The sequence below is a fragment of the Alnus glutinosa genome, chromosome 12 (assembly GCF_958979055.1).
Source record: "Alnus glutinosa chromosome 12, dhAlnGlut1.1, whole genome shotgun sequence".
NCBI classification, from domain to species: Eukaryota; Viridiplantae; Streptophyta; class Magnoliopsida; order Fagales; family Betulaceae; genus Alnus; species Alnus glutinosa.
Genome location: NC_084897.1, coordinates 25,938,827 through 25,959,132, shown reverse-complemented (window position 1 = coordinate 25,959,132; position 20,306 = coordinate 25,938,827). Strand labels below are relative to the sequence as shown.

General features: G+C 37.1%; 2 protein-coding genes across 4 annotated transcripts; both read right to left on the bottom strand.

Moving 5' to 3' along the window:
- Positions 1–3,978: 3,978 nt before the first annotated feature.
- Positions 3,979–8,061, bottom strand: LOC133851892 (protein EARLY-RESPONSIVE TO DEHYDRATION 7, chloroplastic-like). Its single transcript, XM_062288516.1, has 4 exons — positions 6,919–8,061; positions 6,378–6,544; positions 4,760–4,844; positions 3,979–4,444 (listed from the first exon to the last, which is right to left on the bottom strand). The coding sequence occupies exons 1-4, from the start codon at positions 7,845–7,847 to the stop codon at positions 4,252–4,254; spliced, it is 1,374 nt and encodes a 457-aa protein (XP_062144500.1). The 5' UTR covers positions 7,848–8,061; the 3' UTR covers positions 3,979–4,251.
- A 551-nt stretch (positions 8,062–8,612) lies between these two features.
- LOC133851486 (alpha-mannosidase) lies at positions 8,613–19,482 on the bottom strand. Of its 3 annotated transcripts, XM_062287923.1 has the most exons (29): positions 18,962–19,482; positions 18,702–18,785; positions 18,051–18,139; positions 17,773–17,947; positions 17,389–17,508; positions 17,219–17,302; positions 17,046–17,117; positions 16,788–16,901; positions 16,096–16,196; positions 15,904–15,997; positions 15,405–15,572; positions 15,196–15,285; positions 14,955–15,020; positions 14,810–14,866; positions 14,009–14,228; positions 13,635–13,771; positions 12,837–12,899; positions 12,691–12,750; positions 12,341–12,412; positions 11,878–11,925; positions 11,567–11,686; positions 10,762–10,827; positions 9,975–10,087; positions 9,784–9,871; positions 9,544–9,654; positions 9,378–9,473; positions 9,243–9,290; positions 9,038–9,106; positions 8,613–8,914 (listed from the first exon to the last, which is right to left on the bottom strand). In XM_062287923.1, the coding sequence occupies exons 1-29, from the start codon at positions 19,181–19,183 to the stop codon at positions 8,720–8,722; spliced, it is 3,042 nt and encodes a 1,013-aa protein (XP_062143907.1). In that variant the 5' UTR covers positions 19,184–19,482; the 3' UTR covers positions 8,613–8,719. The 3 variants fall into 3 exon arrangements, with proteins under 3 accessions (XP_062143907.1, XP_062143908.1, XP_062143909.1); XM_062287924.1 differs by lacking the exon at positions 17,046–17,117 and having other exon boundaries at positions 18,962–19,481; XM_062287925.1 differs by lacking the exons at positions 16,788–16,901; positions 17,046–17,117.
- Between the last annotated feature and the right edge of the window lie 824 nt (positions 19,483–20,306).

The window sequence follows — 20,306 nt, the reverse complement described above, 5'->3', positions numbered from 1 at the left end:
ATTATAAGGTAGCTCTTGGTTGAAAATCTGTAATCCCTTTGGGTGGGCAATTATATGCATCGTTATTTGGTCGGTCGCGTGGCATCATGCGGGTACTATACACTTTTGTGGTACAAGGTTCAAACTCTTTTATCTCACCAAACAAAAGAATAAATAATTAAAAAAAATAATGTCACTGTTAAATTATATATACCTTGTTCCACATGAGCTATTGGTGCATGTATATACTCTCATGTACAATTTTATGTGTGATTTAATATACAACTTTATTATCAACATGCAATCACATGACGATTCGCATTTTAGTAATTAACGTGATGACTGACACCTTAATTTGTAAACGATTCTAGCAAACCCGACAAATTAAAATATTGCAACCATACACCAATTCACTATAAGAGATCACAAGCAAACAAAGCATGGGGGCTGGAAAGGGAAGAAAGTGGGTGGTAATTATAATCTTTTCTCGCAAGTGGTGGTAGCTGATGCCAATCCATACAACAGGTACAAGATAAAGATTAAGGGGAGGAAGGTTATCTTAGAGAATATATTTCTTATATTAAAAGAAAATATAATAATGTGATTATAATCGGGTTTGATGGTAATCAAATTTCATTGATTTAATTATCATACTTATTTGTATAAATTCTCTTATAAATGGAGTCTTCTTTATTGTAATATGATCAATAAATAAGAGCAATATTTAGCTCTTTGAGTTTTATTTTGTGAACGTAAGTCATGGACCGAATTATGTAAAAACTCTAATCTCTATTTTATTATTCCGCTTTATTTTCTTTGATATAATATATGCCATGGAGAAGATACCTTGAATTGGCATAGCCAATCCTGCAAACACAGATTTTGTGCTCCACCTCAGTAATCCATAAATCCTCGTGCTGCACAGAACGGACGCAAATGGCTAATGTAACAGCCACTCTAGAAGAAGTTGGTCCTTCCTAATGTACCTTTAAAAGTGAGTGACTTAGTGCCAATCAGTCTCCACACCATTCTTTTCCTATTGCCTGCCTATATAGTACTAATGCCACAATAAGAAACATTATCATCATCTATCTATCTTCTTTGTTCTCACCAAAAGAACCACCTAATGGGTCTTGTTTCCCGCTTTAAAGATTGAGGACCTAACTTCTTTTTTCTTTATTTTTGGGGTGGGGGGGTTAAAAACAAAAATGATTCATGTGTTTGATTACGACGTTTATATTTGAGTATTCAAAAGTGATAAAATTGGTTTTGAAACTTTATGACTGACTGTGTAAAGTTACTATTTTCATCCACTTTATCTCTATAGACTGGGGTATGGGGACTCTCGCAACGGATAAGGATCCTCTTAAATTCTCTGTCCGAATTTGAGAGAATTCGGGTAGGTGATTGTGTGAGAGCATTTATGGGATCCACTTGATCAGATAAGTAGTTGGACAGCCCAATTTTTATTTGATCAGATGGGCTCTATAAATGCTCTTTCACAATCACCTGCCCAAATTCTCTTAAATTCGGACAAAAAATTTGAGGGGATCATTATCCCTCCCGCACCCACCTTCGACCAAGCAAAGGTGGTTGCGAGTGTGTGGGTGGGTCTCGGGGAGCCCCCACCCCGGTAGGGGTGGTGATGGATTGACGGAGAATCCCATCATCATTGGGTCAGGAGAGGGTTTTTTCACTGCTATGACTCACTAAATATATGTTATTGTTGATTTGGCAAGGTTTACATGGGTACACGGGGGGTGATGTGATTGGACAAGCTGGTTTTTTTGTATAGGTGGCAAATGACTTACCGATGGAAGTGGCCCAAACGCCCGAGGACCAAATCGCTTTTGAACTAATTTTATGAAAATAAAAGCCGATTCGATAAACATAAAAATCACATGAACCAACTTTATATTTAACCCCTTTCTTATTTTTTTTTTTTTTTTTTTTTTCCATCATGGTTTTTTTAAGACATTTTATTTTGTTATATATTTTTCCCCAAATTTTAAAGTAAAGCAAGGTAAAGATTGGAAATTTCTTGAAAAACATGATTCCCCTTTGTTAGATATACATGCGGGGAACACTTAGTTTGAGAATCTCATGTGGCTTCCAACTTGAAGAATTCTAGTCCAAAAGCATCTCCATTAAACAGACAAACAGGAAAAAGTCAAAACACTAAGATTTGCCAATCAAAATCCTATTAGAGAGAATCGAGTGATAACCCCATGTTTACCGAAAGTCCAAAACTTCACCATGATGTTTTCACTGCGTGTCATGTCCATATTGGTGGCTTGCTAAACCATTTGATAACGAACAATTGGAGTTCATATTTGCGAATTTTAGATCTCAGATTACTTGTAATTGTTTGTCTGGATTGCAACCTGCCCGACCCCTCCATGTGAGAGAGGATCTCGATACGGCTCACATGTCCGAGTAAGTACTAAAGTAGCCCTAAACTTGTTCGGATATGTAAATCCCATCAAAAGTTCATAACCCTATCTTAATTGCTTGATCGAATTGGATGCAATCCAAACAGGCAATTGCAAGGGATTCCGGTTCATGAATTTTTTGGTTCTCAAAGAATTTCCTTCCCCTTGAGAAAGTGAACAAAACTTGGAAAATCTTAGGAATGATTTGTTATACCTTTTCGTGAAGAGTCATCTTGATTTGAAGAGACTACAAGAATCTATCAGCCACTCACAAATTAAGATCACTAAAGGAAACATGTGAGAATCAATGGAAATGCAAGGCTTTGATAATTGTGAGAGTTCACACTAAAGGAGCATGTGATTCTTGCTTAAGATGGTGAGAGCCTATGGTTCACAATTAAAGGACCGAAACACATCACGCTTGTAGCACCCAATCTTGGTGTTGTGCTGGAATGGCAATCTTCAAGAGAATGTAGGGTCCAAGAATCACTGGATTTGATATTAAAACATTTCATGATCGAATGGGACCCAGTGTTCAACAGATACTTCAAAGAAGGTGGGCGAATGCCAATCAATGAGCAAAGGTAATATAACTAATGGCCTTGCTATTAGACAGATTTTTCTTTCTTCCCTTTTCAAAAAAAAAAAAAAAAAAAAAAAATTGTTGCTCTAAGGAAAAGCATAGTGACATTCTAAAGAACAAGATTTTTCTGTGTATTTTCAAACATATTTATCGTCTAATCTACAAGAATTAGCATTAAAGCTGTAATCAAGACAAACTGAGCCGAGCACCAAATAGTGCTTGTTTAAATTAAACCCAAAAGCCACCAATAAGATATTCCATCGACTTGAGCTCGATTTAACTAAATTTGATCTTAACCCAAATAAATAAAGAATCAAGATAATATAAGATTAAACTACTTTATCATTCATGTAATAGCCCTAATTGGCACTAGGAAAGCACCTTGAAAAAAATTATGTTTAGTTAATGTTTTGGCGATCCCCCATCTCCCCCCTCTTGAGAAGCATCCTTCCCCTCCCTCCTCTTCTCTCTTCTTTTTCTTGTTCTTACTCTTCATTTTTTAAAAATATTCTCTCTACCATTGCACTCACTGTCCTCATCCCACCGCCACCATCTCCAGCCCATCTTTTGCTTCCAACTTTGCCCCCGCCACCCATCTCCCTCTTTGCCCGGCACATCCACCCCAAACGCGCCTTTGTGTGGACCTCGCTCCCCGCACCCCACGTAACCCACCAAACCTCACCCCATGCGTGGAAGTGAAACCCCTTGCATTTCGAGATCATGCCAGCATGAGTCAACTCCTCCCCACAGAAATCACATGCTTCCTTGGACAACTGTCCCCGGCCCATCTCCATTAGCCTCGATATCCCCGTTTGTCCGGCTACAGTGAAAATACCATATTCCAGTATGGCCTTTTGTTGGCTCTTGTGCCAAGAAGTTTTTGAACCGGACTTCGGTCCATTTCCAGTTTCACGATTTGCCGAGTGTTTCCAGTTTCTTAAAAAGGCCTAGGTAGCTGATTCAAGCCCAGGAGACATTCTGACCTTGTGACACAAAAACCACGGCTTTAAAGTTCTTTCGAACCAATGAATTACAAATGTGAGTTGGTTAAGAATTTCTACCTACAGATTGGCTTATACACAACAACGAATTACACAATGATTCATCTACAATATGGAAGAGGAATGGGGGAACAGCATATATTTTCGATTTCCGCAAACTAGACCGGTTTGTGATCCAGGTCTTCCACGCTTCCTCCTCTCCCTAAAGCAGGTCATCCGCGCTCTGATGCACTCTGTTTTTTTTTTTCATCAGCAATTACTTGGACTTCTTAGCCTTCTTCTTCTCAGCAGCTGCAGCTTTAGCAGCAGACTTGGCCAATGTGGTAGGCTTAAGAACACTTTTAGGGTTGAATGCCTTTCGGATCTTAAAAGCAGCCCATCCAGCCCCAATAGCATGGCCAGCAGCATCAAGCCCTTCACTTGTTGCCTCACCCGCCTTTTCCCCATACCTGCACAAGACAAGCATCATCCAGATTCCAACTCTTAACAGTTAGAGAAGGCCATTAAGACTAGTTTTGAATTTTAAAAATTTGTTGAAAATGAGAACAAAGCCAAATTATTAGATGCCATAATAATCATTTTTTTGATAAGTAAGATGCCATAATAATCATTAAAGCTTGAATGCAAGGAAACAAACTTTAATTGCTTATCATTTTTTTTTTCTCAAGTACAAATCACTCATAAGCTACAGCATTACTAAGGTCAAATGTTTCCAAGATGATCTCTCTTAATGTGCTTACGAGCTTCTGTATGCTGAAATTTACCTGTGGGAGACGAGTTCAGTTGTCACAGTGGATGATGTTGACATGACATTTTTTCCAGCTATTTCAACAGCATCGCAGACTCTGCCTATGTATAAGAAATTAGAAACTTAAATATAAGGCAAAACCAAAAGAAACAAAATTGTTCAATAAAGGAGATTTGAACATAGATGTTTGCTAAACAAAAGTCATTGGCTAAATATTCATCACTGACAACTTCATCCTTTGCAAAGAAGAAGGGCAGAAAACCCCCCCACAATACCCCCTTTTTTTTTGGGTGGGGAAGATCTAAAATGGCCCCCATTTGACAGCTGATAACAGTTTCACAGATCTTCTTGGCTTCCAAGCTAGTCTTTTAGGAGCTTATTAGTTTCTAATTTGGGAGTCCTATTAGAAAGGATATATATATATATATATATATATATATATATATATATATATATATCCACAAGCCCATTAAATTTTTATGTACTCTCCAAAATTCATTATAAATAGGAAGAATGGAATTTTAATTGTTCCAGTTTTTTTTTTTGGATAATTACCTTTTTCCCCCATCAACTACCGGTCATTGTCAACATGGCCCCATGAACCGACACCTCGACCAAAAGAGAGCATCCAACTACCAACTTTACATACTTTGCCCCATTCCGCCAGTTTAATTCGTAAAAAGACTTAAATACCCTAACTCAAATTCAAAAATGACATAAATGCCCTCAACTTTTTTAACATATTAATTTTAATATTTTTTTTATTAATTACTGTTGGAGGGCATTTTGGACTTTAAACCAAAATTAACGCCAAAAAATGGAATATTCCGTCCAAGTTAATGGGATTCCCAGACGGAGGGGGACAAAATATGTAAAGTTGGTAGTTGGATACTCTCTTTTGGTCGAGGTGTCAGTTCATGAGGGCATGTTGACAATGGCTGGTAGTTGATGGTGGGAAAATGTAATTACCCCTTTTTTTTTCTTTGGGTTACGCCAGGGTGTCCCATGGTTTGCCTGTTCTTACCCTTAATTCCTCTGCTAGTGCTTACTATTTCGCTGTCAAAAACCATACTTGCATATAAAACCATCTAAAAGAGCCCCTAACCTATTCTGCCAATAACCATCACCTCGAAGCACTATAAAGCCATCCAACCAACCTTACTTCATAACTGATTCAATTCAGCAACCATTGTTGGCAACACTATGAGAACGTAGTTCCAGTCTGGAACTAACGTGAACACACAATTAGAATATTTAATGAAGTCTGTCAATGCAATGACTAGCCATGAACAGAAGTTAAGGGCCAAAACCAGTACCATCCAATCATTTCACCTGGCCCTTAAGAGGAGAAACAACACCAGAAAACACATTTGACTCTCTTTTTTCCGAGCCTCTACAATTGAAGAAAAAATGACCAGTTATCTTCCTGCTTGATTCTTCAAATCTAATCCCCCCTCCCCCAACTCTCTAAATACACACCTTTTCCCTTTCCACATGCATCATTTGTGCAATTTTAGTCATATTATGGTAATTAAACAGGAAGCAATGTGAGAATATATCAAAAACAGCCATTTCAGAAAATATCGGCTAATTTGTTAACTCGTAAAATCAAGGGCTTGAGATGATCAACATACTAAATCCATCCAGGGACGCAAGCAGAATCTCCCCAGGCAGGAGACCAAAAAATTTCTTGCCGACTTTTGAATTTGCTACCGAACTTGTCAACAATCCAGAGACTTTAACAACCCCAGAGAGGACCCCATTTGCAACTTTCTCCGTCATTTTGGTCACCCTCTTAACCCTACATATATGCCAAGCCAAGTCAAGCCAAAAGCAAAATAATAACACATATTAATCATAGAACGTCAGCTAAATTGCCACGGCAATGATAGGAAACCTTTATCAACTTAAAGATTTTTCGTTATCAAAAATTTTACAACCTAATTGTCACATAAACTCCCATTTCCATTTCAAGCAAACTGAAGTATTAACATACATTTTTTTTTTTGTGCTACATGCCTACATAAAACACAACATAGCCTCTCAATCTCAAAGTATGATATCTAAATTCCTGAGATGATAAAAAGACCAAACCAATTTTTTTTCTTTCAAAAACCACCATTAAAGAAACAAAAACACCAACACAAAGGATTGTTGATTTTGTGTTTTCCGTACCTCTTAATCCGCTTCAAGGTTTTAGGATCGATCTCCGAATTAGAACGCGGATTCATCCTCTTCTTCATAATCTCATTCCCCACCTTCAACCTATCCACCGTGACGTCCCCGCACCACAAGATCCCCTTGATCAGCTTCCCCGAACCGGCCGATATCAGCCTCGCAGTGGTCCCACTGTAGTCCTCCACATTCGGCGCCAGCGTCGTCCAGTAAGCGGCGCACCGCTCCTCCATCAGCTCCTTCTTCTTCTCCGACTTCAACTCTGCCGGCGAGACCTCCCTCGCCACCGAACCGTCCAGCGCCTCCCCCTTCTTAATCTTCGCATTCTCCGAAACCTTCTGGACCGAAAAACTACTGTAATTTTGCAAAATTCCATCCAGGTCCTTGACGAGGTTCTCTTGGCCCTTGGACGCAATGGTCAAACCGTAGTTAAGCAAATCGTCCGAGTCGGCCGGTTTGTCTTCCTCGTCGCTCGAATCGGAGCCGGACCGGTGTTCCTTGGGGACGCGGAGCGAGAAGAAGTAGTGCGAGTCGTCGAGCTTGACGGCAGCCTCGTCCTTGGCGAGCGGCCACTGGATCTCGTCGGCGACGCGGGCGAGGACAGCGACAACATTGTCGCCCTGCCGGAGATGGACGACGGTGAGGTCGCCGCAGGCCAGCTCGACGCTGTAGTGCTTATCGATGAGGTTGAGAATTGCACCAGGGATCGTAATCAGGACCTCCTCAATGACCACCGGCGGGGCCGTGGGGTGACTAGAGTTAGGGTTTTGGAGAATGTTGTTGTCAGGGAAGAGGTTCTCGACGAGGTTCAGCATGTCGATGGAGGGGTAGAGATTTGAGGAAGGGTTAGGGATTGAGGAGGCGTCGGGGTTTGATTCGATCACCTCCGGGTAGAGAGGGGTTCTGTGGTTTGGGCCTTGCAAAGCCATGGTTGATTGTTAGGGTTTGTCAGGGTTCGATTAGATTGGAATCAGGGAGAGCGAGAGAGAGAGAAAGAGAGAGCCTTGAAAGTTTGGGAAATGTCGAGAGGAAGATGGGAACGAGGAGGACACGTGGCGAAACAACGGACCATGATTCAACAGTTTAACTACCTTGGGTCCCTTCCCGCGAGTATTTGATTTTCGGGAAATTATTTGGACCATAATACCCTTTATAAGTCGAACTGGATCTACTGAATAAGGCCGCCAGAAGGGGGGCCGTCGGGTCTATCTGCCCAGACAGTATGCCCCACATTAGTCGCCGGAGACAAGTCAGTTCCGCAGCCTCTTTTCTCAGACTAAACAGCATTAGCAATTAAACTACTTTTTTTTTTCTTCATTAAATAAACTTCACAATATCTTTTTTTATTATTTCTTCGTACCATTTAAATATTTTTTTAAATAACTACTAGATAAAAGAAAAAGAAAATAGAAGAAATAATTTTTTTTTATATTAAAATAATTTTAAAGAAAGCAAAGATTCCTTCTCGATTTAGGGTAGTACTTTTTTGTTCCCTTGGTTTAAGGACACCAAAGGAGTATGTTGCAACAATTTTTTTTTTAAAAAGTTTTTCTTATATTTAGAGAAGCCGCTGTATTTCTTTAGCTGACGTATCAATGACCATCAACTTTTAATTTTTATTTTTTAACAAAAGTGAATCTAAGTATTGATTGACATTAGTACATAATCCCAATAAAATAGGAATAGAGTAGAGGTGCAGTCTATATAGCATTACTATATTTTTAAATATTAAGAAGCTTGAATAGATAGACACAGGTTCAAAACATTATTGATTGGTCCTGTCCAAATTATATTAAAATGATTATAGAATAAATTTCAACAAGAAAGTGCGGATCTCCATAGGACCAAGCTCGACAACGAGAGTTGAATTGTCGATTGGACCGCCTCTAATCGGGGTAGGTTCGTGGCTGGAGTCCCCCTCAACTTTCCATGCCATCCTCTTCATCTTCGACTTTTCTTGGTTTGTTGACAAACTCGTTTCCTTCACCTCTTTTATCTGAAAGTTTAGAAACCAACCATTACATTGAGATTCTACTCTTAACTCTTAAGAAACCAATCGCAAAAAGTATCCAGCTTTAGAATGCTTTTGATAAAAAGAAAAGCAATGGAGTATACATACTGTTTTTCCAGTAAACATCTTCTTCAGTTCAACCTTGGCCAATGTTGAATACTCTGCATCTTCTCCAACCTAATTACATTCACAACACGAAACAGATGGACAAGAACTAATTTATCACTTCAAATACTGGATACATCATGCTGACACAAGACTTGGGAGAAGGGGAATTTGAAGAAGAGCATGATACTTGTAATTTTAAAATTACCTCATAAAGATGTGCCAAACGGAGAAGTACACTTCCATCATCCAACTCCTGCAACATTAGTGTTAGAGAGAGAGAGAGAGAGAGAGAGAATTAAACACTATTTATTTTATTTAGACAAGGAGTAAACAGAGTCACCTGAAGAGTAATCAAAGCAACATTGAGAGGCAAGCTGTAGTATGGATCTATGGCAGTTGCTTTTGTCAAATGAGATGATTTCCAGTCCTCCAATTTCTGAACAATTAATTGCATTAGCATATTAACATCTATTATGATAAGCTATGGAACTGCAATCAAGCCATACCTCGTGCGTGAAAGCTAAAAGAAAGGGCGAATAGATTTCTTGGCCAGTTGTTCTGCGCCAGCGTGCTCCAGCCCCTAGCTGGTTAACACTTACATAATAATTTCCCCGGACCTGGATTAAAGATATCACGTGAATAATAATCGGGAAAATGGATATTAAATAAGGCATTTTATATCTTTGAAGCAGTTCATTGTATGGACATTTGTTTAGTACTAGTGCATAGAAAATGAGCTATCATACCGTTAATCCTTCACATGTATTATTGTTAATGCACACGCTTTCATCCAATGCTTCACCCACTCCTCTAGAGTCATCAAAGAGCATACGCCTTGAGTATAAAGAAAAGGACAATCAGCTTAACATGTCGACAACTAAACTGAAACATATATTTAACCCAGATGTTAACCAACGGAAAAATGTGAAAGTTGAACCTATGGAGCATCAGTTCTACTTCTCCATCTTTAATGCTGGCTCCACCAGTTGCACGGTCAACCAAGACTGAGAGTTCAGATTTCTTATCCATTGTGTAAATTCCAAGATTAAGCTGAAACAAAGAAGAAGAAGAAGAAAGACTACCATCAACAAAATTATTTTAACTTAAAAGTCATTAAACTCAATGAGAAAGAATAGGTGGGAACTTTTCGATCACTTTTAGGAACAGTATAATAAGTTTTTTTAAAGCGAGAATAAAATTGTTGTTCTATACTTCTATTGGTATTAAATGCATCCTTGATCTCCTTCATGCAGTGCAATTTTGCAAAAGTGAAAGAGTCCTGTGCTATAACTAGTTGAGGAAAATTCTGCACACCACCACGCACCTAGAAACCACATGCATGAATGATGCAGTCATGAAAATCTAGCCCTATATTAGAATTTCATTTGCTCAATTTAAATGATAGGACCTATAAACACCACAAAAATTAATTAAATTCAAGTTTAATTTCATGATCATACTCTAATTTTGAACAGGAAAATTATAATACGAAGAAAAAACGGAAAAGAAAATTAGCATAAAACCAGGGCAAACATGTTCTATAAATTGTCAACTAAAGCATAAATAAGATCATGACTTGCAAGCTCAAAAAAGTTCTAACTGCCAAATAACCTAGGCCTAATAATGATTCCTTTCTAATGCATCACCCATGAAATAACCCAGTGTTGCTAGTGTTTTTAAATGTACATGCTTAATATAAGTTAAATTAGCATTAAGAGGATTACAGGATAGTAGTTTCCTGCTACAGGTTGAGTAACTGAAAGCGACCAGTCAGCTCTATAATCACGAACCTGCAAAATCATGCTCACAGATCTCAAGTTAGGATTACAATCATTGACTTGTTGGGGACATAAGACTCAATTTAAGGGTGCAATATATCATTGACTTTATATGTATAAATATATAAAGAGACAAATAGATCACTCAGATTTTTTGTGAAAGGATGTTATTATGATGATACTACAGGTTTTCAAACAACCACTTATCTTGGTTGATATAGTTTTGAGGCACATATATCGATTTGCCAACCTCTGAAATACTTAATGGGATCAGTTAACAGTAATCACCTCATTAGGAAGCAAGATCAGCCACCCAAGAGGACTGGAAATGAATAGTTTAGGAATGTTGCATGATTTTCGTGCAGAGCACCAGGAAACAGACGATTGCATTTGCAGAAAGTACCTTTTCTAGGACTAACATTTAATCTTTAAAAAAAATTAAAATGCTAGTCACGGGATTAAGGATAAACCCATAAATATGCCACAATCAAAGAAAATCTATGAGTTAGGGTTTAAATTTTCCTGCCTAGCAAAAATAAAGGGAAAATATATAAATCTACTATCCTCTGACTCTTAACATTTTCTTTTATGTATATTTGGAAAAAAAAAAAAAAAAAAATCATCCGACTCTTAACATATGGCCAGGCTGAGATATTCAGAAGCTTATAACTTAAAGTAGCACAACTACATAATTATTCATGAAGGATTTCTTGAAGTTGAAATTCAGTGGAAAATTGTGGGTGAGACTTACTCGCTTTAGAAAATCTCTTCCATTCGAATCAGTATAAAACACCTTGTCTGTGACCATATTAGCTGTCAATTGTGTGATGACCTCCTTCCCAATGCTATCTTCCAAGGGAATTGGACCAATCTGCAAAAAAAAATTGTAGAACCGCTCAATTTGAGTTTAGAATGATTAGACTTAATGTGTATTTTATATGCAGTGAACAGAGAGCATTACGTGCCCCTATGTTTGTAACAATTGACACAATTAAAACATATACAAGTAAGATGTTTCTTTTATTAAAAGCAAAAGGAAAAAAGACAAGTACTGTGACTCACAGTGAATTCAACTTCTGCATGCTCTTTGTCTCTGTAAAGTCTAGTCACCTAATGAAAAGAAAAAGATGAGCAAATAAGCAAATCATGTGTGGAGGAAGACGTAAACCATTGAAGCATATGAATAAAGAATAATGATAACACTATTACGAGTTAATAATTTCTCTTTTGTGGCACACTCAATATGGAGCTCATAATGGACAGGTGAGTTTAACATCCAATATCCTCTATCGATATGCAACAAGCATGTGAGTGTCCACATATCGTGAGGGATAATACATAAAAAATAAAAAAGGTGGGGGGGGCTATAATTATAGGGCCTACAAGTACTAGTCCAAAATGCAACTTGCTAAAATATGGAAAGAAATACAAGCACCATAACAACTAAATAAGCAACTTTCAGCTCTAGAAATGCAAAACAATTTGGATGGACCCAAAAAACTAGACATGTAAACAAAATGATGACCTGGTAGATCCATGAATTAAACCGTTGGTGAACCTCGTCAAACAGTGGTCCACGAATGACCTTCAAGGGCACCTGCATAATATTTAAAATACTTTTATAAAAGGTGGAAACTATAAGTATCAGATATTATAAGTAGAAGTTCGGAAACTCAATAGGCTATATGAAGAGGCATGGTGCACAAGATAAGGTAGAATTGCATTAAGGGAAAAGTGTAGCAAACCCCAATAGTGGGGATAAAAATTGTTTATTTAAGTTGGTAGATTATAGTTTTTTAACTCTTTTTATTTTCGATTATATTTAAAGTTCACTAATCACGGTCACTTGAGTGACAATGGGATGAGAAGGCTTACTGATCTTGAAACAATATTTGGAGGAGACCCATTAGGCCGAAAAATGTATGCACCAGAAGCCTGCAAGAGACACCATATAACTGGCGTCAATAGGCACTGCACCAAGTCATAATCTACATCCTAATCGGAGGATAAAAATTGTGTACCTGGCCATCGGGACCTGAGCTTGAACCATACCAGAGATAGCTCTGCTGTATTGGTACATCAACCTGGCCATGACAAACATTTAAAGATGAAATTTTAACTAAACTGACCTCCAAATCACCTTTGTAAGTGGAATGAACACACAAAACCTCTTTAAGCGGAACGAGGCAGAACACCAGAGAAAATGAACAATCCATCACTGCTAAACAAGCATATTCTCCTCAAGTATAAGATATCAACTTCCCAAGACAGTGATGTGAAAATTGGATATATAGACCATCATGTAAAGTCAAATGTAGGAATTGCTAAAAAACAATAATTTTGCAGCAAGATAGATGGTAACAACCTTCAAAACATTTTCACATTAAAAAACAGACTGGACTGGAAAGGACAATCCCACTCTTTAGAAAGACCGGAAGGAAAAGTTACCAACCCCGATTCAGTAATCAGGTTTGATAAAATGAATTGAACAAAGGGGCAGCGAGATCAAAATCTCAACCAAATGCTCCCCTCAACAAACTGAAGTCCTGATCTAAACCCTCTTTTGCAACTGAACACATTCAAATGTATTAGATGGATCACTATGAGGACTGTGTCCATGACAACATTAATAGTCTACATGCACACACATTGTATTAATCCTCTTTATTGACTTTATAAAATATTATAAATATTCTTTACAATGATTTGACAATCTGTGGCTTAGATCATTTGGTCTGAAGTTTGTAATATATAACAACTGGTTCAACCAATGCTATCCGATTTCAAGGCTACCATCTGTAAAATGTGAAAAAACTGACCCCTGTTTTAGTATTGTAAATACGTATGAGTTGTCCAGAAGTTGAAGAAAATGACATCTTCAGATTTCCAGGTCCAATTTCAATGGTCTCATTCTGTGGACTGTCCACCATGGAGAAAACTCCATTTCGGCTTTTCCCTGCATCAGTGTGAAGTGCAAATAAAAGAAAATAACACAAAATAAGTTACTATTCAGTATCAGTATCATATGGTTTGCCACTAATTCATTTTAGCAGATAACCTTCATAAGAAGTGATAATAGATAAGTAGTGTTAATAGGTTAAGATAACTAATACTTAGACAATACAAATAAAGAGAAGTCAAATGGCATTCAAGAATGAGCAGGGCCTACAAGGAAAAAAAATCAGACATCTACCTTTGCCAGATGCTTTAGAAATGAAGTACGTGTTCCAACCAAGAGGCGGCACAGATGCTTGAAAGAGAAGCCAGTATTTAGGGACTTGTTTTGATGACAGCCCCAAGTAGGCCCTCGTATAGAAGTTTCTTAAGTTTCCTGTAACAGTATCTAAACCTACATATTGTGCTTCAATGGTATTGCCTGAAGAATCTTGGACAACAAGATTGGCATCGTTAACCTGGTAGTTATTGTAACTTTCAGATCACACTGAAGAGTAATATCCTATCTATTTGTGCATAAACAGGGTGAAAAGAGGAGCCAAGTTCTGTACCAAACATTATATTCAAGATTTTCATTTCAATAAAGCATGAATGAAAACCACAAATTGACACTGAAATTACCAAGGAAATGAATGAGAACATCCAATGAGATATACCAACATAGAAGATACTTAACCACATAAGAACTGCAATATATTTAACATGCACACAACAAAATGATGGAAAGTGACTATTTTTGTACCAAACGTTCAAAATTTCCATGAAATCCTCAATGCATAATAATGAAAAAAATTCAAAATGATGGGAAGCAACTATTTCTGATAACCTGAATTAGATTAAGTTTAGCCATTTGTTAATTTTTCGTGCATGCATTACACTTGGACATCAGATTCATATTCTTATAAATTAGGTCCTTTGAGGATTTACTGTCTTGTTTTGTTATTGGTTTTTCTGTGTGCTTCTTGGATACTTGGGTCGTAAACCCTAGGTGTCTTTTGTATGAAAGAAGAAGAGGAAGAAGAATATGACGAGTACTCACCGGTATCTTAATAATGTCTGTACGGTTCCATCCAAGAGAATTATATGCTACTATAACCTGAAAGTAATTAACCATTTATACATGATGGGTAGAAATCGCAACAATGTAACATCTAAAACCAAAGTAAGAAAGATATAAAGATTACCAAACTCTTTCCTTCTGGAATATCCTCCTCTGTTGGTGGGCAGAAACTGATATTGAGTAAAGGACACTGCTCAAAAATCAAAGGAAAGGAAGGGGGGGAAAGCAAAAAAAACAGGATTAGGCAAGGGGGAGCAACCTGATCAATTTGGCCCATATAACAAATGATAAAAATAAAAATAAAAAATATGAAAAACATAATAGAAACGGCACTAAAAGTGCTAGGAAAAACATTGAAACATTACCTGACTAAATTTAAATGCAGTCTCCGTACATTCCTTTCTTGATTTGTTGTTAGTTAGGCATGACAGGGCAACATTTACAACACCTTCTGCCTATGAAAAGTTATTGCATTTTTAATGACATCTTAGAGAGATTCATCATATAATAACAATGGTGCAACGACTAAAACAAATCTCAGAAAGTAAAAACCAAATGACAGTTAGCTACCTACCTCAGAGGCTCCAATAGACAAGCGTTTTGCATAGTCATTTGTTGTATGTTGTTTAGCAGTGCCAGTGACAGCATCATGGTGCTGTGCAATTCCTAAAGCATCTCCCAGGCTGAAAGTGTTAGGACCATTGGATCTCTTTCCAACCAAAAATTCAAGTTGCCGTGCCGCCTATTTTACACCAAAGGAAATCTGCTTCATTTACATTTATAATCCAAAACAATTAAGAGAAAAATCCCCCCTATTGTTGATGGGAAAAGTCACCCTCTCTCTACATGGCACATATCTTCGTATTCTCTCATGGAGTTCCTGGTATCTTAGTTAACAAATACTCATGACCAATTACTAAGCATATAGAACCAGGATGCTCTAGGATAGTTGCATGGGATGCTAGATCCTTCGCATCCAGCAAATCAAGTGTCTAAAATTGGAGAAAAGAGCTACTTCCTATCTAAATTCTGATTCAACAAACAACCAATGTGGATTTAGACTGATGTCATACCAAGTAATATCCACTCAGCACTCGTACATAACGCTTCAAGGCTGGGCGACTAGTGAAAAAGCCAGTCCAATAAGAATTTGCCCCATCTGCATACCTGTCAGCAAGCACTGTGCAAGCTTATTAATGAAATGGATAAGGTCAATAAATGTTGCTTCATCAACAAAAGGTGAAAAAATAAAAGTAAGAAATTACGGGAAATAATCATCAGTTTTCAGTGGCCATGATTGATTTGCTGCATTTTTTGCATCAGTATAGATAGATGGTGTAGAATACAAGGCATTAACTTGACCGTCCTGAGAACATTAGAAACACTTTTAAATTCATTATTTAGAAAACGTATTGAACAAATGAAAAAGAAAAGGGCAGGAAAAAAAAAAAGTCCTAGCAGGAAAAGGAGGGAAACAGATAGTAGTAGTATAAAAGTATGTGGAGAAATTAAAGAAACTTAATTCCACAAGTTAAACCCTTAACCTTTCTTGAGAGCCATCGTCCAAAATCATCTAGTAATTGGATTTGATGTTGAAGTCATTATCTGGTAATATCTAGTAATATATCGAGGTTTTGAAAGTATCAAATATAAATTTGTAGAAAAATTACACATAAACTGTCAACTTTTCTTGAAAGCCAGAGTCCAAATGGGGCATTTCATCAACAAAGTTTTCACAGAAGCCGTGACACTATCTAGTATAGATTTGACGCTATGGGCAGGGGGCAAGACTAACCAAATAAGTAGATATTCAATTTAAACCGCAAGAAAGTACCCCAAGTTCTAGTTTGAACCCAGCTATTTTCAAGCATCAAATCAAAGGGAAAATAAGCTCAGATGCAGCAACTTTGAAATCAAACTGCCAGTAAATGCATTGATTTTTTCATTAACACTCTACCTTGTTAACATAGTGAATCAATTTGTCCATTTGCTTGAACCAAGACTCGGCATATTGGTACCGAAAATCATCACCCATGGTCCACATGATATGGTTTGTTCGTGTGACATTTGCCTGAACATAATAGATATTTATAGTAATTGTAATATGCAAGCTTCGGTCTCCTTTAGCTAAATAAATCGTTGAACTGCATTCTTATTAGGAGCCTTGAGAAAAATAATAAATATAAAAGAAAAAATCAGGCAGCTAAGAGTTTACTTGGTTTATAGCAGCATTTATAAAATCCTTAACCCTCTGTTCAACATTGTAGTCATATAGTAAAGGATTATCCTGCAGTTTGAATGTGTACCAGATTAAGGTTATACGCTCAATAAGAATATAAAACGTTCAGAGAATACTTGACAAAAGCAATTTTTGTGAAACATTAAAACCTGAACAGGCACAGAGTCATCATTCACTTCAAAATCGAAACCAGTAGGGGGACTATAATGAACAGGAAATGCATTGGCAAAAATCTGCAGAGGGCCAGAGATGTAAATAGTGGGCTCAAAAGTCCTACTTAAAGAGGAAGGGTAGAAGTGAAGTAATTGCAATTGCAAACCTGAGACGAAGAACCAAAATTTTTGGATGCACGCCATATAACTTCTAGAGATTTGTCACCCTTCCGTTTTGCTCTGTCTTGATAATCTATCCTTGCAAAATGTACAGAGTCGAACCCAAGCTACGGGAAAATGTAATAATCAAAATGTCTCGGTTCTTAGCCAATATCAAGGAAACAAAACTTTTTAAAACATAATTTATCCAGATGATGTTGGTCACAGCAGTGAAAAATAGAATATATCTTAATCTAATGAAAGATTAGAATTCTACTGGTAGCTAAAAAAAATGTGCATTGAAACAAATACATTAATTGAGTTAGTGAAGCATGCTTTTGAGCAGCATCATATTTCTGCATTAGTGAATCATCACTCATAAAATAGTGTACCTCGGCCCCAAGTAGGTAAGCTTGAACAGCAGAGTGTCCAAATGGATCAATTTGCCATCCAGCACGAGGAACTTTGTTGAATTGATCCTTTATCGCACGATGACCTAGAGTTGTTTGGTCAATCATGTCTATGTAATGGCACGTTGCTTCATCGTGCATACACCAACCACCATTTCTGCAGATAGTATCAAAGATGTTTATCGTTCAAGCAAATGCAATCAAAATTGAACCTCTATCGGATGCACATTCCCTATATGAGCTGCTTGCTAACAGCTTACATGAATTCCAATTGTCCAGCATCTACAAGTTTTCTCACTACTTCTTGGGTAGCCACACTTTGTTCTACCCACCATCGTTGGAAAAAAGCCTATCATTCATGTTAAACTCTGTTAGTAAACAAAGATGCGAAAATAGTAATATCATGATATAGAAAACATTTACCAACTATGAATTTAAAGTCTAAATACGACATTCTTACAAATATTATTTCATATTTAACACATGAATCACAAAGTCAAAATTAATCAACATCTAGGTTCCAAATTTTGTATCGGCATATCTGAAATTTAATTAAGCACAACATGGTATCCGCATATATTAGTCAATTTTGAAAATAAAAAACCGAACCAAATTCCTTCGCATTTAAATCTAACCAAACATCAAACCCTCAAAACCATAACCCATATTTAACTCATTAATCACAAAAGACAACTAATCAACATCCAAGTACGTTGCAAATAATATATCAGACTTATCTGAAATTTAATTAAGAACGTCATGCTATTGAATAGAACTATTGTAGTGATACATCATTGTTATCAGTGTGCATCACTCAACTTCGAAAATCAAAAAACCAAACCGAATTCCCTCACATTCAAATACAACCAAACATCGAACTCTCATAAAACCTCACAATTCAGAGCGCTTACCATCTCCGCAAACACAAACTTCCTATTTGGATCACGCAGCAACGCTTCCACAACCGAGTCCAGCACATTCTCCACACACGCCCCCTGCACCAAACACCACACAAATTTACTTCCATATAATCCTAAATCACATCCTGTAGATAAATCACATAGAAAAATTTCGAATTGATTCATTTTATTACTATTCTAACACCGCATAGTCAAGATTCGAACTCAGAGTCACTCTTTAATACGATGCAAATATGTTGTGTTATTATGACCTGGATACTGTTATTTGATCCAACATAGTACTGATCAACAGTCTTCAACCAACCGACGTCGTCGTGGGAATGCGGAACCAAATGAACGTTCAGTTTGCCCTCCACAACGCCGGCTCGAGTGTTGTACTTCAAGTAAGCGCCACCGACTGTTCCATCGAAACAAAGCAAAAAAGAAGCGCATAGCCATAGCAAAGCAGAAGCTAAACTCGCTAGCTTCGCCATTTTCCAAAGCAATTTTTCAATGTGTCGGTGGTTTATTCGTAGAAGAATCCTCAAAGGCAGTGAAATTGAAGTCCGATGAATATGGACAAATAATGAGGCCTCGGTCTCTACAAGACGACAGGCCGGCCGGCCGGCCGGCCGAGGGAATTGGTTAGGGTTATTTAAATGCAGGGGAGGGAGTCACCGTATGTAGAGGTTATTGGCTTGGGCTCCATTGCAGAGTTTGGCAGAGAGCCAGAGGAGTACAATGTGGAAATTTTTTGTCACGACTCATTCAGACATCCGTGTTTCAACTTTCAGAGGCTCAGGGCCGTTTAAAAAGTTTAAACGAGTCGGTTATTCAGTAAGGTCGGGCTTAGAGTAAGGACGAACTGTGACCGTGCGATGCAACATTGCAAGTAATCTGACATTAAACTGATTATTCAGTGTTATCCTATGTCTCCAAATTTTCTTTAATAAATTTCGCCGTCAAATTTTTTAAATGCCATGCTATCCGATATACATCATTGGGGGTTTAACAATTTCTAATTTTTGGACTACTAATTGATTTGGTAATTTATAATCAGTGAAATAATAATAAAAAATAATAATTAATTATTTTATCAATTATAAATTGTCATATTAATTTACAAATAAATTTGTAGTAAAAGTTTTAATATTCATAGCACCATCCGGACTCGCTTGTTGTCTCTTAGAATGGCTTTACCAACATGTCTAGTTGTATGATGGGTATCTTTTAGGGGAAAGTTAAATTTAATTCTTAGGTTTTTTATATAATTTTAATTTAACTCTCAAGTTTTTAATTTTTGACAATTATATCTTTTAAGTTTTTTGGTTTCAACTAGAACTCTTCAGCAATTTATTATCTAATTAATTAAATATATGCCACGTCAAACTAATTTATTAATGTCACATGACACGTCATATGATTTAAGAATAATTATTAAAAATTTAAGTATCTATCAACAATTTTCGTTAAAAAATAAAAAAAAAAATTAGGTGACGCAATCATCAAGGAACTTTTGTGGGATCTATGGGGTTCGTGAATTTAGCCATCTGGGTTTATAGTATATGAGATTGAATGTCAATAGATGGTCAAAGCGTGTAGGGTGCATGAATGCAT

What these genes read in the sequence shown, in the direction of transcription:
- LOC133851892 (XM_062288516.1), bottom strand. Translation starts at nt 7,847, where the DNA reads ATGGCTTTGCAAGGCCCAAACCACAGAACCCCTCTCTACCCGGAGGTG. An exon ending in TGCGTCCCTGGATGGATTTA is followed by an intron (nt 4,845 to 6,377) that starts GTATGTTGATCA and finishes TCTTATACATAG; the next exon opens with GCAGAGTCTGCGATGCTGTT. An exon ending in ACTGAACTCGTCTCCCACAG is followed by an intron (nt 4,445 to 4,759) that starts GTAAATTTCAGC and finishes TGTCTTGTGCAG; the next exon opens with GTATGGGGAAAAGGCGGGTG.
- LOC133851486 (XM_062287923.1), bottom strand. Translation starts at nt 19,183, where the DNA reads ATGGCGAAGCTAGCGAGTTTAGCTTCTGCTTTGCTATGGCTATGCGCT. An exon ending in ATGACTCTGTGCCTGTTCAG is followed by an intron (nt 17,118 to 17,218) that starts GTTTTAATGTTT and finishes TTCAAACTGCAG; the next exon opens with GATAATCCTTTACTATATGA. An exon ending in ATGCAGAAGTTGAATTCACT is followed by an intron (nt 11,687 to 11,877) that starts GTGAGTCACAGT and finishes TTTTTTTTGCAG; the next exon opens with ATTGGTCCAATTCCCTTGGA.